This window comes from Chinchilla lanigera, unplaced genomic scaffold (genome assembly GCF_000276665.1).
Source record: "Chinchilla lanigera isolate Chin_1 unplaced genomic scaffold, ChiLan1.0 scaffold00024, whole genome shotgun sequence".
Classification (NCBI taxonomy): Eukaryota; Metazoa; Chordata; class Mammalia; order Rodentia; family Chinchillidae; genus Chinchilla; species Chinchilla lanigera.
The window spans coordinates 5,023,030-5,036,865 of NW_004955425.1; the positions used below are offsets into that span (position 1 = coordinate 5,023,030).

At 35.0% G+C, this 13,836-nt stretch overlaps 1 protein-coding gene across 1 annotated transcript in view; it reads right to left on the reverse strand.

The window, feature by feature from the left end:
• Pten (phosphatase and tensin homolog) overlaps positions 1 to 13,836 on the reverse strand; it is a gene marked incomplete at its 5' end in the record, with an annotated part of 84,019 nt that overhangs the window by 15,219 nt on the left and 54,964 nt on the right. Inside the window, 2 exons of the mRNA XM_013514767.1 lie at positions 2,986 to 3,127; positions 12,804 to 13,042. Coding sequence (XP_013370221.1) covers positions 2,986 to 3,127; positions 12,804 to 13,042 — 381 coding nt within the window. The remainder of the gene's footprint in view (positions 1 to 2,985; positions 3,128 to 12,803; positions 13,043 to 13,836) is intronic.

Consider the following 13,836-nt stretch of genomic DNA (forward strand, 5'->3'; position numbering starts at 1 on the left):
ATATAATCCTGACAGAAAACTATTTTGATCAGCTTCCTCAACATCTTTAACACTTTTATATATACAGAATACAATTAAATTTTTCTCCACTTAGGAATATTAAGAAAATTGCCAGGCACTATGGTACCTGCCTATAATCCCAGGTACTTGGGAGGTTGAGGCAGGAGATCTCAAGTTCAAGACCAACCTAAGCAACTTAGCATAACCCTGTCTCAAAACAAAAAATAAAATAAAATAAAAAGGGCTAGAGACTGTAGCTCAGTGGTAAAAGGCTTGCTTAGCATGTGAAGAGCTCTGGGTTCAATCTCAAGTACCACCACCAAAAAAAAAAAATTAATAATAATAAGAATATTTTCTTTTTAAAAAAGAAAAGGATTGCTAACCCCTGACAACTTTGCAAAGGATACTTTATTGCTCACTGATTCCCCTTGTTTGTCCTAAACCCAAGTTGTCACCTCATCTCAATCTACCCTCTGCCTTCCTCTAATCCTTCCTACCCTTTCCCTCCACACGTTTACATGAAAGTCTTTAGTGTTGCTTCCCAAAATACTAGATATTATTTTCCATCTATATTTAAAGTTATACTGAAGTACCCAGTAAGTATCGCTTACCTTCATCAGATTTAAAACCAAAATATTTATATCCATATCCCCAAATCTCAGATTTGCTTTTCTTTCTCCTTCTCATGAATCATCCATTTGAACAGAATCAAACATTTGACAAAATCTTTGGACATGAACAGCAAAATCAAAACTAAATGAATTCTATTTGATTTCTCTAGCACATGTGGCTTAAGACAAAGTCACATTACTGATTTTCTTTCTATTTCCCCTGCAATCACAACTTTCTACACAACTGTCCTTAAAACATGGTTTAAGCCTTTAGTATTATCATGACACTATAGTATTTATCAAAGCAAACCTGACATACCTATTTACAATCCTCTAACACTCAGTCACACATTTCACTCCTATTCTGTTCTGTCATTACATTTCTTTGTCCAGTTTATTTCCTTCTGATGTACTTCAGTTCCAGCCATTTCCTACTGCTGACTAAGCTAAACTACATGCTCTCTCCAGTGTTCAATAAAGAGCTGGTAGACTTTCTTTATGAGACTGTTTGACAATCTCCAAAACTTTCTTTTGTGAATATAGCATTTATAATTTATACATACAACCTCCATTTTAACAATTACTTGTTTGTAATAAAGCCTCAATACGTAACATTAGACCACGGTGCATAAAAAGAGAACTGGAAAAGATTTCCACAGTCTATAATTTTAAGTCTAGAAATGTAAATGGAATACTGAGACCAACAAAACAAAATTGGGATTAAATATAGGCAGGCAGAGTAGAAATGACAAGAAATCTTTTTCATAGAGGCTAATGTGAAAAAGTTGTACTATATAAGATAACTGACGTAAATGTTCTCTCTTGGTATTTTCTCCATAATACCTCTCGTTTAGCTTTTACAGCGGTATCTGTACTACAGAAAAACACTATTTTTTATTCATTTTCCTTTCTCCCTTATGAATCTGTTAAGTTCCTGTGTCAATCATCTCCATCAGCCCCATGCTTTGCATTCGGCAACATTTTTAATTGTATCAAGATTTAAAAAAAAAAATCAGTGAGGTTCCTTAGATACCCTTACTACATTGTATTAATAAATCTGTGGTCTTTGTTAAGTTGCCTTGCTCTTAGAATACATTAAAGATTTGGTGAGGGTGACTGCATTTCTCTGACAAATAAAAACAATATCAGAAACTTAATTTTCTAGGTATAAACTAATATAGGAATAAAAAAACTTTAATTACATGAATATTTTTAAAATGCAAAGCTAATACCTAAAATCACTGGTAATGTACAGTATCACTGAAGTAATATTAAAGGTATTAAAAGAAAAAGTAATGTAGTTATCTTAATCAAGAAACTACAAAGGGCCAGGGATATATAGCTCAGTGGCACAAGTGCCCATCTGCCAAGTGCAAGGTCCTGAGTTCGATTCCCAGTACTAAAAAAAGGAAAAAAAAAACTACAGAATTATCATCTAAATTCTAATAAAATGTATTTCCTAAAAATAAAAACATGACCACTTCCATGTGGTATTTAAGTTCCTGTTTCAGAACAAAAAGTCTCATCTTTTACAGGACTGGACAATAATTCCTTTTATGTATTCTCTTTTAATCAACTGTTTTTGGGTCCAGGTATTAAGATTCCTATCAGTCTAGCTAAGAACTCTTAACCAAGAGAAGCACAGAAGCAGAACATGATCAAGATCACTAAAGCAAGCATATAGAGATTAGGCTACAAGAGAGAAATAGATTAGAGGCAGACATCAATGACATGGTGTACATTTACTTCTTATCCAGAAAGTTTCATATTTCAACCTCCATTTTCTTGATGAGTGAACTCAGAAATGTAGATGATATGCCTGGGATCGAACAATACCTTATTGGCTAATCTAGGAACTAAAATTTAGACCTAAACCCAAGTTTTCGCTAAAACACCACACACTGATTCAACCTTATTCGTTACTCATACTTGAGCTTGCTAATATGTCTTACCACTTCTGTTCCTTATTATCTTGTCACCATTACTGTCAACATCTACTCTTTTCAAGGAATTGGTCCCTGCACCAAGACCAGTAAAACAGTAAATATCAGTGTCACTCTCACACTGAACCTCTAATCGGACAGATTTGTCAAGTCATCTGGCCAGAATTTAGGCTGAATTTGGTGGTGGTAGCATAAAAAAATTTCTTTCACAAATGTAATTTGGCTTCAAGAACATTAAAACCCATTGTTCTTGGCCTCTTTAGCCCAATGAGGCGAACAATGGAGCTAATTCAGATACTTCAGAAATATACTCTCCTGCGTAAATTTTAAATGTGTTAATTTTCTTTCTAAATGTTTACATATACTGTACTTCTAGATATGTCAAGAAAAGTGTTCCAACATGTGGAAGGATGAGAATTTAGAGCACTTACTGCAAGTTCCGCCACTGAACATTGGAATAGTTTCAAACATCATCTTGTGAAACAACAGTGCCACTGGTCTATAATCCAGGTGATTCTTTAACAGGTAGCTATAATAATACACATAGCGCCTCTGACTGGGAATAGTTACTCCCTGGTAAACAGAAAAAAAAAGAGAAGCCAAATTCAAAAGAAAAGTTCCATTATAGTTATTTCACTAAATTGCTATTTTAACTGGGCTGTACCCATTGAAGAACATATACACCTTAAAAATTTGACTTTAAGTGATTAGTATTTAAATCCAGCTCAGCAACAAATTAAATCAGAGCAATATCAATACAAAGGAAAATATTAGAATAACTTTCTTCCTTAAAATACAATTGTTATAAAACCTCATTTTTCAAAGATCAAAACAATACTCTGACCCATTAACCCAATAAGCGAAGGTCACTGATTATCCAAAATAACTTGTCAAAAGCCTCTGCACTGCAGTTATGCTCTTTATACCAAGGCTCCCCACAAGAATTTATGGCCTCTTATTAAATACATACTTCCTCATAGATTTGATTACCTACTACTTTCCAAGCAAAAATGTATCAGAATGAACAAACTAAGTAGGGGCATACTGTCTTTAAGAGGCAGAAAAGAGCAGTAACAAATAGTGATGCCGACCATAGAGCCCTACAAAAACAGGAGTGCTCAGATGACGTAAAGGAATGTAACAACCTACTAACAGATCCGAAGATTTCCCTGTGCTTACATACATCTCTTTTGAAGAAACTAGGGAAGTATAAACATGTTTTAGAAAATATTACTAAAAATGCTTAAAATATATAATCACATGATAAGTAAAGGAGGAATCTGAGATATTTAAAGAAAAAAATCTACTCTGTTCATTCACTAATGATGATGAGCAGATGAAGTATTAAACTATACCTCTCTTAAAGTTTTTTTCTATTCCACAATGTGACTTAGGCAAGCCAAGAAGATTGCTTGAGCCCAAGAGTTCAAGGCCAGCCTCGGCCAGACCCTTTCTAAAACAAACAGTAACCTTAAAATTTAAAAATGTTTAAATGTAGCTGGGCATGGTGGCGCACGCCTGTAATCCCAGCACTCCAGAGGCTGAGGTAAGAGAATCAACGTGAATTCAAGGCCAGCCTGGGCTACATAAGCAAGTTCAAGACCAGACTGCACTACATAGTGAGACCCTGCCTCAAAAAACAAACAACAAACAAAAATGTTTAAATGTAATTTAAAATGTTTTCTTACACATTATTCAATGTAATTTCAGCAAACAACCTGTCACTCATGTTCATCAAAATACAATACAGGGAGGGTTGGGAGGGGTAGAGGACAAGAAAAAAAAAAATTAAAACATGATGTATACTGTACCAACTCCCCAGGATAAATGTATTCAGGATAAATGCATTCATTTTTTATGAGTACTACAAACATGCACTCATAAAAAAATAAAGTAAAATAAAACAAGGAAAAAAACAAGAAGATATACTTCAGAATTACTAAACAGATTACAAGAAATTACAAATGGAAAATGTATAGGAAGGATACTTTTTTGAAGCATTTAAGCTTTTCAACCATATGAATTTATTATCTACTCAAAAAATAAAATGGAAAACCTTTTCAAGTCAAGGCAAGTCTATAAGATGAAGTCATTTTTTTGTTGGATAACAGATTGTTTTCTCTTTATCTTCACTGTTAGGATAAGTTTGTATACAATGGTACACAAAGTTTTCTTAAGTAGCAAGTGATTGTTAGTATGCTTATAATGCAGGTCTTATACTCAAGTTAATCCTTGCCAAAAAGAGCTAGACAAGCATAAAGAATACATGAACCAGTGTTGAGTAGTTGTCAACACTAGGTAAATGACATGTATAAATACCAGCTGAACCAAAATTATAAACTTCAGAGCTTCCACTCAACCACTTTACTACTCTGCCATTTTCTTCTTGCTAGAGCAAAGAAATACTGCTCCAAGATAGCAGTGATTTACATAGGGTTACAAAAAAAGTGAGGGAACCCCAATTCTATGGCAAAGGTCTAGGCAGCAGAGTGGAGGTTAGACTGACACAGTAAGTCGCCAGGTGAACTACCTGCAGGTGGAACAAACATGCACGTGCACACACACACACACACAATCTAGACATTAAGTTTATTTAGAATACTCCTCTTTAATTCTGACACATCTATTCAGTGCCAAGATCCAGACATGGACTCTTAAGTCCCACTTCAAGTATCAGTCCAAGCTTTCGGTGGCCTTTCTATTTGTTTCTTCTTGCTATCTGGCCATAGGTATCTAACTAATAAACCACTGAAAATTTATTCTCCAATGTATCTTTTATACCACTCTCGGAATAATCACCCCGAAGTATCAGATTAATCACACATCCAATTAATTCAAATGTTAAATGGTATCCTGGTATTCACCCAAATAAGAACAATTTATCACTTACTATAAATCACTCACAAAAATATAGCCCTAACCTCCTTTTTTCCCTCTTACCTCTTATAATTCCCTTGCTTCTACATTCATTCTTACATTGGGCCAAGCTATTTAATTTCCCCTAAATTGTACTTTCTTGGTTTTCTCTTTTAAAAAATATGCTAGCATCATCAGATTAAGGTATAAAGGTATACAAGCAGCCAACTGTTAAGGGTTCCATGTTTTCTAACATAATGCTGTCAGACCACAGTATTAGCTTAAAACCACAACACTAGATATGTACTATATTTGTATCTGTGCATCAATACTCTCGGATCTTCTTTAAGATAAGTTCACAATCTATATTTATCAATTTAAAAAGTAATTTCCTACTTGAGTACTCTTCACTGGTGCTTCTGAACTCAGAAATAATGTAGACGTTTCAACATAACAGTGTTGGCTTGAAGCTTGGAAATCTACATTTCAGAATGATCACAACAAGATTACAGAATATTAATTCAACAAAGGAAAATTATGGTTCGTATAAATGGTTACTGTTACAATGAAAACATGTAACAGTAGTTCCACATGTTTCTACATGTTCTACAATGTTCTACATGTTTCTAACACTGCAACAACTTCACAAGATACATACAATCAGCTATTTTAAGGATAAAAAGAAAAGTCTTGCTACACATAATTATCTCACTCAAAACCAGAATCTAGGGGCTGGGGATTTATCTCAGTGGCACAGCACCTGCCTGACAAACACAAGGTCATGAGTTCGATTCCTGGTACCAGAAAAAAACCAGAATCTGGAGCTAAATGTGAAATCTGAGTCTAAAACTTTTGCTCAGGTATACTGGCATTTTACTAACAGCAAGTATACTAAATACATAATTTGAATGAAGTCATAACCTTTTGAGCTTTCATTTTTTTCCATCTATGAAAACTCTTCACAAGTTTTCCAAGGAATTGCCAAGTGTAATGGTACAATGCCTGTAATCCCAGCACTGAGGAGGCTGTGAGGCTGAGGCAAAAGGAACACTGTGAGTTCAAGGTCACCCGTTAAGGCCAGTCTGAACTACAAAGTGAGACCCTGTCTCAAAAAAAGTACATATGCAGACAGTGTGGAGCACAGGATAGATGGAAACCATCCCTAAAAATTGCCCTGCAGCATGTGTTTTTTGGAGGCCTAAAGCAAAACCTGAAATATATGAATGAATGATACCTAGGGAAGTGTTTCACTGTTGTTTTCTTATAAGTTACTGAATGAATGATAGTTTTTCCCCAAACAAGCATCTTGACTCTCAGAACTTTTTCTTTATATGAGGTACCAAATGGTATGACTTCTCTGCAACCCTCAAGTATTATTTGGGCATTACTAACACAAGGCCACAGTTTAAGGTCAGCTTGAACTGATGGTCCTACCATCTAATTTGTACCTCATCCGCTGAGACTATGTCAAGACCAGGTCAAATTATTAAGACTGTCTCTGCAAAATATAGAATTTTTTTAAACAGTACTGGGAATTAATTGAACTAGTAATACTCTTTCACTGAGCTATATCTCCAGCTTATATCTCTCTATCCGTCTGTTTGTTTTTTGAAACAGGTTCTCACTAAACTGCCCAAACTGCCCTTGAACTTCCAATCCTCCTGCCTCCGCTTCCTAAGTGCTGGGATTACAAGTGTGTACACTACAACCCACTAAAAACAAAAAATGTTTTCATGAAAACATGACCACTGTCTCTTCTCTCTTCAAAACAAGAAGGGGAGGGCAATTCTGCTCCTATGAAAATGTCGCCAAAACACGAATTTTTCTTCAGTTAGGTAATGTTTCTCTATAATTAAAATTAAGGATACAAGCAAAATAACATTGAAAGGAGTTCTAATGAAATTAGTCCTGGCAAGGGGCACAGCTCAGTGTTTGTATGCTTGTCTACTGGTGAGAAGCTCTGGGTTAGGGTCCCCAGCACCACAAAAGGGGTAGAGGACCAATCCTTCATAAAAATGTAAGCACCTCCAATAGTGGCTCACCAATTACAAAACTGCCATCCACAGGCTTTATCTAAAAAGAACATATTAGCAAGAAGCAAAACATTTTCAGATATTTCAGAAATGAAAGTAGGTGATCAATTAGATTTATTATAAGATATTTCTCAGGCCCAGCACTATGGGAGGCTGAGGCACAAGATTTACAATCTGAGCCTAGCTTAGGCAACTTAGCAGGACCCTGTCTCAAACTTATATTAAAAGAAAGGCTGGAGATGTAGCCCAGTGCGAAGGCCATGGAGTTCAATACCCAGAACAGCCCCTACCCACCCCCAAAACACTTCTTAGAAAAGATTTCACATAACAGTAACATCGCCATACTCAACTAAGTTTTCCTATGATGAAATCAGTTATTCACAAAAGGTTAAAAATGCATTTGTTATCATTAGCATGCTAATCCTTAGGTAAACAAAAGCTGTAAGACAATTAAATTGCAAAAATTTTAAGGAAGCATTATATTTACAACATTAACAGCCTCACTGTCATTCTTCTTAAATCAAGAGTCACTAAACTCTCTAGCTTCTATAAAAAAAGACTATAAACCAAGAAGCCTTTCAAAATGGATCTATTTCATCAGCATTAACCCTGTAAAGAAGACTTGCAGATTATCATGAACAATTTCTAAAGTTTTTTGCAGCTTCAAGATTTGTGAACTTGACAATGTAGAAAAATTTTAAAATGTAGTAGGAAACTCCAATTTTACTCTGACTGCTATCATTAACTGTTTAGATAGTACTGATCACAACATTTAATCTTTTTGAGCCTGTTTTCATCACCTAGAAAATAAAAGAACACTCCTATGAGTAGAGGGGAACCTCAATAATCTTAAGACATTTATCTAGTTTATCTAGCTTTCTAATGCTGTTTCAACCTGAAATGCAAACACAATCGTTCAATGAAATAAATCTTAATTTTTTGGCCTTTTAAAAATAAACAAGGACATAATAAAAACACAGTGACCAACTTCAGTTAAATTACTTAACTGAGTCTTATAATAGCTAAGTATAACAATTTTTTTTTACTAAGTAGATCCCAAATAGTTCATACATATATATCCATTTTCTAATTATTATTAGCCCACTACCTTCACAGTTAAGGGAGATGCCAACCTATACACAGAATGGTAAACATGTAAAGCCTAGAGCACTTCTACTAAAGTCGGTATTAATACATTTTATGTCATGATGTTATAGACCTTACTTATTTTCATAGTACTTAGCTGTCTTTTCACTCTGGCCTGACTTCACAATCTTGTCTTTTCATTAAACATTCTCTCCTCAACTCTAGAAGAAAACAGTTCTGAGTGTGTTAACAGATTGTGATGACTTAGTATCTTACCACTGACAAATAAAAGCACATTCTCACTTTTTGATTATGGATACTTCTCTTGGATTTAACTTGAATTGGAAACAGAGAAAATAAAATACAAGAAAGCTTAAGCAGCCTTGGGTTTTCCTTTTATCCCTGAACATGAGATACAATATTCCAAATGCTTCTCATATGTCAAGTGTTCCCCATTAGTAGCACATAGCTAACTATTCTGAAGAAACTCCTCTGTTAGAGAATGTATACATGTGTGTACAGAAAAGAAAGAAGAAAGCACGTGTGAAGGCAGAGCTTAGAAAAGTCTAGACCATTACAAAACTTTACCTCAACTCAAAAACCCTTCAGTAAAACACCCTACTAGGCTACTGACTAATATCAAACAAAAAAGTCAACACAGACGAACGTGACAAAGGCAAATTATTTTACAAATGGTCACACATACACATACAATGCATCAGAAAAGTAAAATCACTATGTACAGTACCACTATCAAATAATTTCACCCATTCCAAAAAATTGCTATGTTTTTCTAAAATTATGAAAAGGGGCCATAAAAGATTAGAAGTACCACTTTCTTTCAGCATATGACTTCTTGGTATAGCCAGCTACTAACTTGCAAGAAATGCACACATAATGACACAATCAACAAATAATTCCTACTTTGAAGGCATTTTTAGAAATTTTAGAAAACATTAACATTGCTGAGCATGGTGGCACACATCTATAATTCCAGCACTCAGGAGCTGAGGCAGGAGGACCACCTTGAGTTTGAGGCTAGCCTGGGCTACATAATTGGTTTACAACCAGCCTAGATTACAGAGTGAGACCCTGTCTCAAAAAGAAAAAGAAAAAAACAAATTAACATTTTCAAAATGGTGATATTTCTTTGTTTAAAAACAAAGAAAAAGTAAAAAAGAAAACTTTCATTGAAGAAATTTCCATATTCTATAGGCAGATAATACTCATTATCTGGCAGTACATCTGGCTTTGCTGCTATGGTGAAGAAAGATGGCCTCCACACTACCATCACTTACTGCTTTATTCATCCATATGCACTGGGGTGCCAGACTCACCTTCACCCTCAAAGAAACCTTATCTATTGTTGTAAAAGTTTTCTATTGCTTCATGCATGCCAAACTTTAAATCACAGCCTGTGCAAGACCTGTCAAGAAAAAGCTACTGTTGTCAAGGAAAGCCAAGACTTTCAGTCAGGAGTTTCTTGAGAGATTTTGTCACGAAATGGGAGCAACTATAAAGTTTTTTTGCTACAGACAAGTTCAATGACATTTGGAAGATACACTCCACAACCAGATAATGCTGTTTAGTAAGTGAAATACAAACTCTTTTTAAAGAATTTAATTCTTCAACTTTAAAGTGAAATATAGAGTCATAATCCTTTCCTTCCTAATACAGCATTAGTGATACAGCTCTTGCCAAAACTGATCCATTAATTTGAAGGCAAAGAAAATGATGCAATATGAATATATCTGAAAAGAGTTTTTTTTTTTTCAGTGCTAAGGGTTGAACCCCAGGGTCTTACTAAATCACTAAGTTGCCAAGGTTGGGTTTGAACTTGTGATCCTTGCTTCAGCCTCCCACAGTGCAGGAATTACAGGCATTTGCCACCATACCCAGCTAAGAACTCCCTATTTCTTTTTTTTTTTTTGGTTTTTCTCCGGTACCGGGAACCGAACTCACGGCCTTGCGCTTGCCAGGCAGGCGCTTTTGCCACTGAGCTAAATCCCCAGCCCCAGAACTCCCTATTTCTTGACACAAGCCTACTTTTGTTGGGCAAAAGAATCTACAGATTTTATTTGTTCTTTTATTTGTGCAACAGGGTTTTCAGAACTTGTAAGAACCAAAACAAAGTTAAAATTGATTAAAGATGACTCAGAGTTGGGGGTGTCGCTCAGAGGTGGAGCACTTGCCTAACATATGCTTGGCCCTGGGTTCAATGTTCAGTAATCACCCCCACCCAAAAAATCATAACAATTTCAGAGACAATGGCATACTTTCGACTTATTTTAAAAAGTTAAAGCTAGGCATGGTGGTGCATTCCTGTAATCCTAGCACTCAGGACGGTAAATCAGGAGGATTGCCTCAAGTTTGAGGCCAGCCTAGGCTATACAGCCTAGGCTACCCTACACTACAGGGTGAGATCCCATCTCAAAAAAAATTTTTTAAGAGTTAAAGAACAGCAGTAGTCCTTTTGTTAAAATTAGGTACTAAGCAAAATAAACTTCACTTTGGTTAATTTTTGTGCTATACAAGATTTATTCATTGCTCTCACTGATTTTTACATGGAAAAAAGGTGAGATAATATTCTAATGCAGGTTCTGTCCATGTTTTTAAAAAAATTTCAGCACAATGAAACCCTAAGCAAAATTTTGTGTTTATGTACACCATGCACCTGTATGGTGGGAGAACATGTATACCTTTCATCCAATTTTTAAAAGTCACTTAAGAGCCCCTAGCTTAAATCTAGTGTTCTGGCTTATTATACAACTTTTCTATTTTTTTCAAGAAAACCTTTTTACCTGATTTCTAATATTAAATTTTATGAACTATCACCAATAAATACTTTGGCATCCTTAGGGAAAATTCGAAGTCACATAGACAAAGGGTTAGAAAACACTAGATGAGGAAGAAGTACAGGACTGAGGAACTGCTACAACTACACACCTTAAGACAGTGTGTACGGCCAATTCTATTTCTGTTTTGAAGTCAAGAAGAAACTGCCCTAACCTGAAGGAGAATTTGACTCATTATAAAAATTATTAAAGCTGGAATAAATTTTCAGGTAAAGTGGTGATGTCTTCTTCCCTGGAGCTCTCTAAATGAATTTCTTCATCTCTCTGGAGTGGTTTGGGTTTTGTCCTTCTTGGAGGTGGAGAAATGTATAAAAATTCTTTGGATTAAGTGCTAACATGTTTTGTCTTGCCATCCAACATTTACTGATCCTCTGATATTGTTGTAAAATTTCTGTCAAAAGTTTATTTTCAAGTGTACTACAAAATTAAATTTGTGACTAATTTTCAAATCTTAAATTTTCTGAATAATCAAAGAATCTCTGATCTAATTGTAACTAATTTAATGGGTAACTATGTTTGTGAATATGCATAGTGAAGAGTGATTTTTATTTATTATAAAAGCTCACACTTTATTAGCTAACAGGATTCAGGTTATTATCCAAACATATTTTATTCTCAAAGCAAGCTTCAGAAATATCAAGCTTGCTTTTAATTAATCTGCTATTAAATTGTTTTCTTTTTTCTTTCTCATTTTTTGCATCTTTTTGAGACAGAATCTCGCTATGCAGTTCAGGTGGGCCTTGAACTCACTTTGTAACCCAGGCTGGCCTCCAACTCAAAACAATCCTCCTGCTTCAGCCTCCTGAGTGCTGGGATTATAGTCATGCACCACCACGCCCAGCTGCTATTAAATTTTTTTAAATGCTATTTTATAAGGATTTTGTGAGACCAAACACAGTTGAGTAAGATATGTTAGAATTGTATAAAAATGGCAGCATGAACAGAAAATTAAAGGAATCAGCTGTTTGCTCAAATAGAAGTTGAGGAAGCAACAGAGTGAGAAACTTAAAGAAATAAGCATTAACAACTATCTTTGTAAAATCTATTTTTTAGGAGGTGTGGATAGGGAATAATGGGAGTATGCAAAGGTAACAAGTTTCTGTTAGACACAATGGTGACCATAGTTAATAATGTATCCTATACTTTAAAATTGATGAGCAGGTTTCTCACTTCAGTGTAGAGAGGTTAACTATGTAAGATGATCAAGATGTTAAGAAGTTTGACTGTGGTGACCACTTCCCAATTTATACATTTATCAAAACATCATCTTATGCACTCTAAATATATACTGCATAGCTTTTACCTGTTAGTTATACCTCAAGAAAACAGAAGAGGGAAAAACAGAAAAAGTATAACATCTTTATTTCAATGAATTCTTGGACCTAAGAAGAGGAAAGAAAAACATCAAATATAACTTACCTTTTTGTCTCTGGTCCTTACTTCTCCATAGAAATCTAGGGCCTCTTGTGCCTTTAAAAATTTGCCCCGATGTAATAAATATGCACAAATCATTACACCAGTCCGTCCCTTTCCAGCTTTACAGTGAATTGCTGCAACATGATTGTCATCTTCACTTAGCCATTGGTCAAGATCTTCACAAAAAGGTTTGATAAGTTCTAGCTGTGGTGGGTTATGGTCTTCAAAAGGATACTGTGCAACTGTGGTAGAAAGATAACCTCAGAGTAAGAAAAAGATCTTGCCTAAGTTTTTAACAGAAGTAGGTTAACTTTAGAAATGTTGCATATAAACAAAAAATGTTTAAAAGAAAAACTGAATTGCATAGAAAAATAATTTAGTGTTCATTTACTTTCTTACTTTTTAAAAGAAAATAGTCTATTTGTAACTTTTAAATATATCCATTACACAGGGTGGCCAAGTATTATGCACTTCATGCAGGAGGAAACTCTGATTTGACAGGGAACAGAGGTCTTAATATATCAGAGGTATACCAAAATCCAAATGAAACCAGGTCACATGGCCTCTAACAAAGCCTCTAACTGAATTTCTAACAAAAGGAATAATAACATTTATATACTGCATCATCATAAAACACATTTTAAAGAAAGTATGGATTACTAATAAGATTGGCTATAAAAATGCATTTCACGTTTTATAAAATAAAAATACTAAGGCTATTTAAAATGGTCTAACAAGTGTTAGTGTTGTATACACGATTTGAAGGCATTTACAAAAAGAAGTGAAAAAAACTACAAAATGTATACAATCATAGTAAAGTTTATCAAATAAAGTTTTAAGTCTTTCTTTTCACATGAATTAGTAAGAATCCAAGACTTCTGTTTCCTACAGTCAATTAAGGTCTGTCTCATTAGTATCTGCCTTGGTTCCATCCTCTTAAGAACCTTACCAGGGGCTGGGGATTTAGCTCAGCGGCAAAAGCGCCTGCCTGGCATGCGCAAGGTCGTGAGTTCGGTTCCTGGTACCGGAGAAAAAC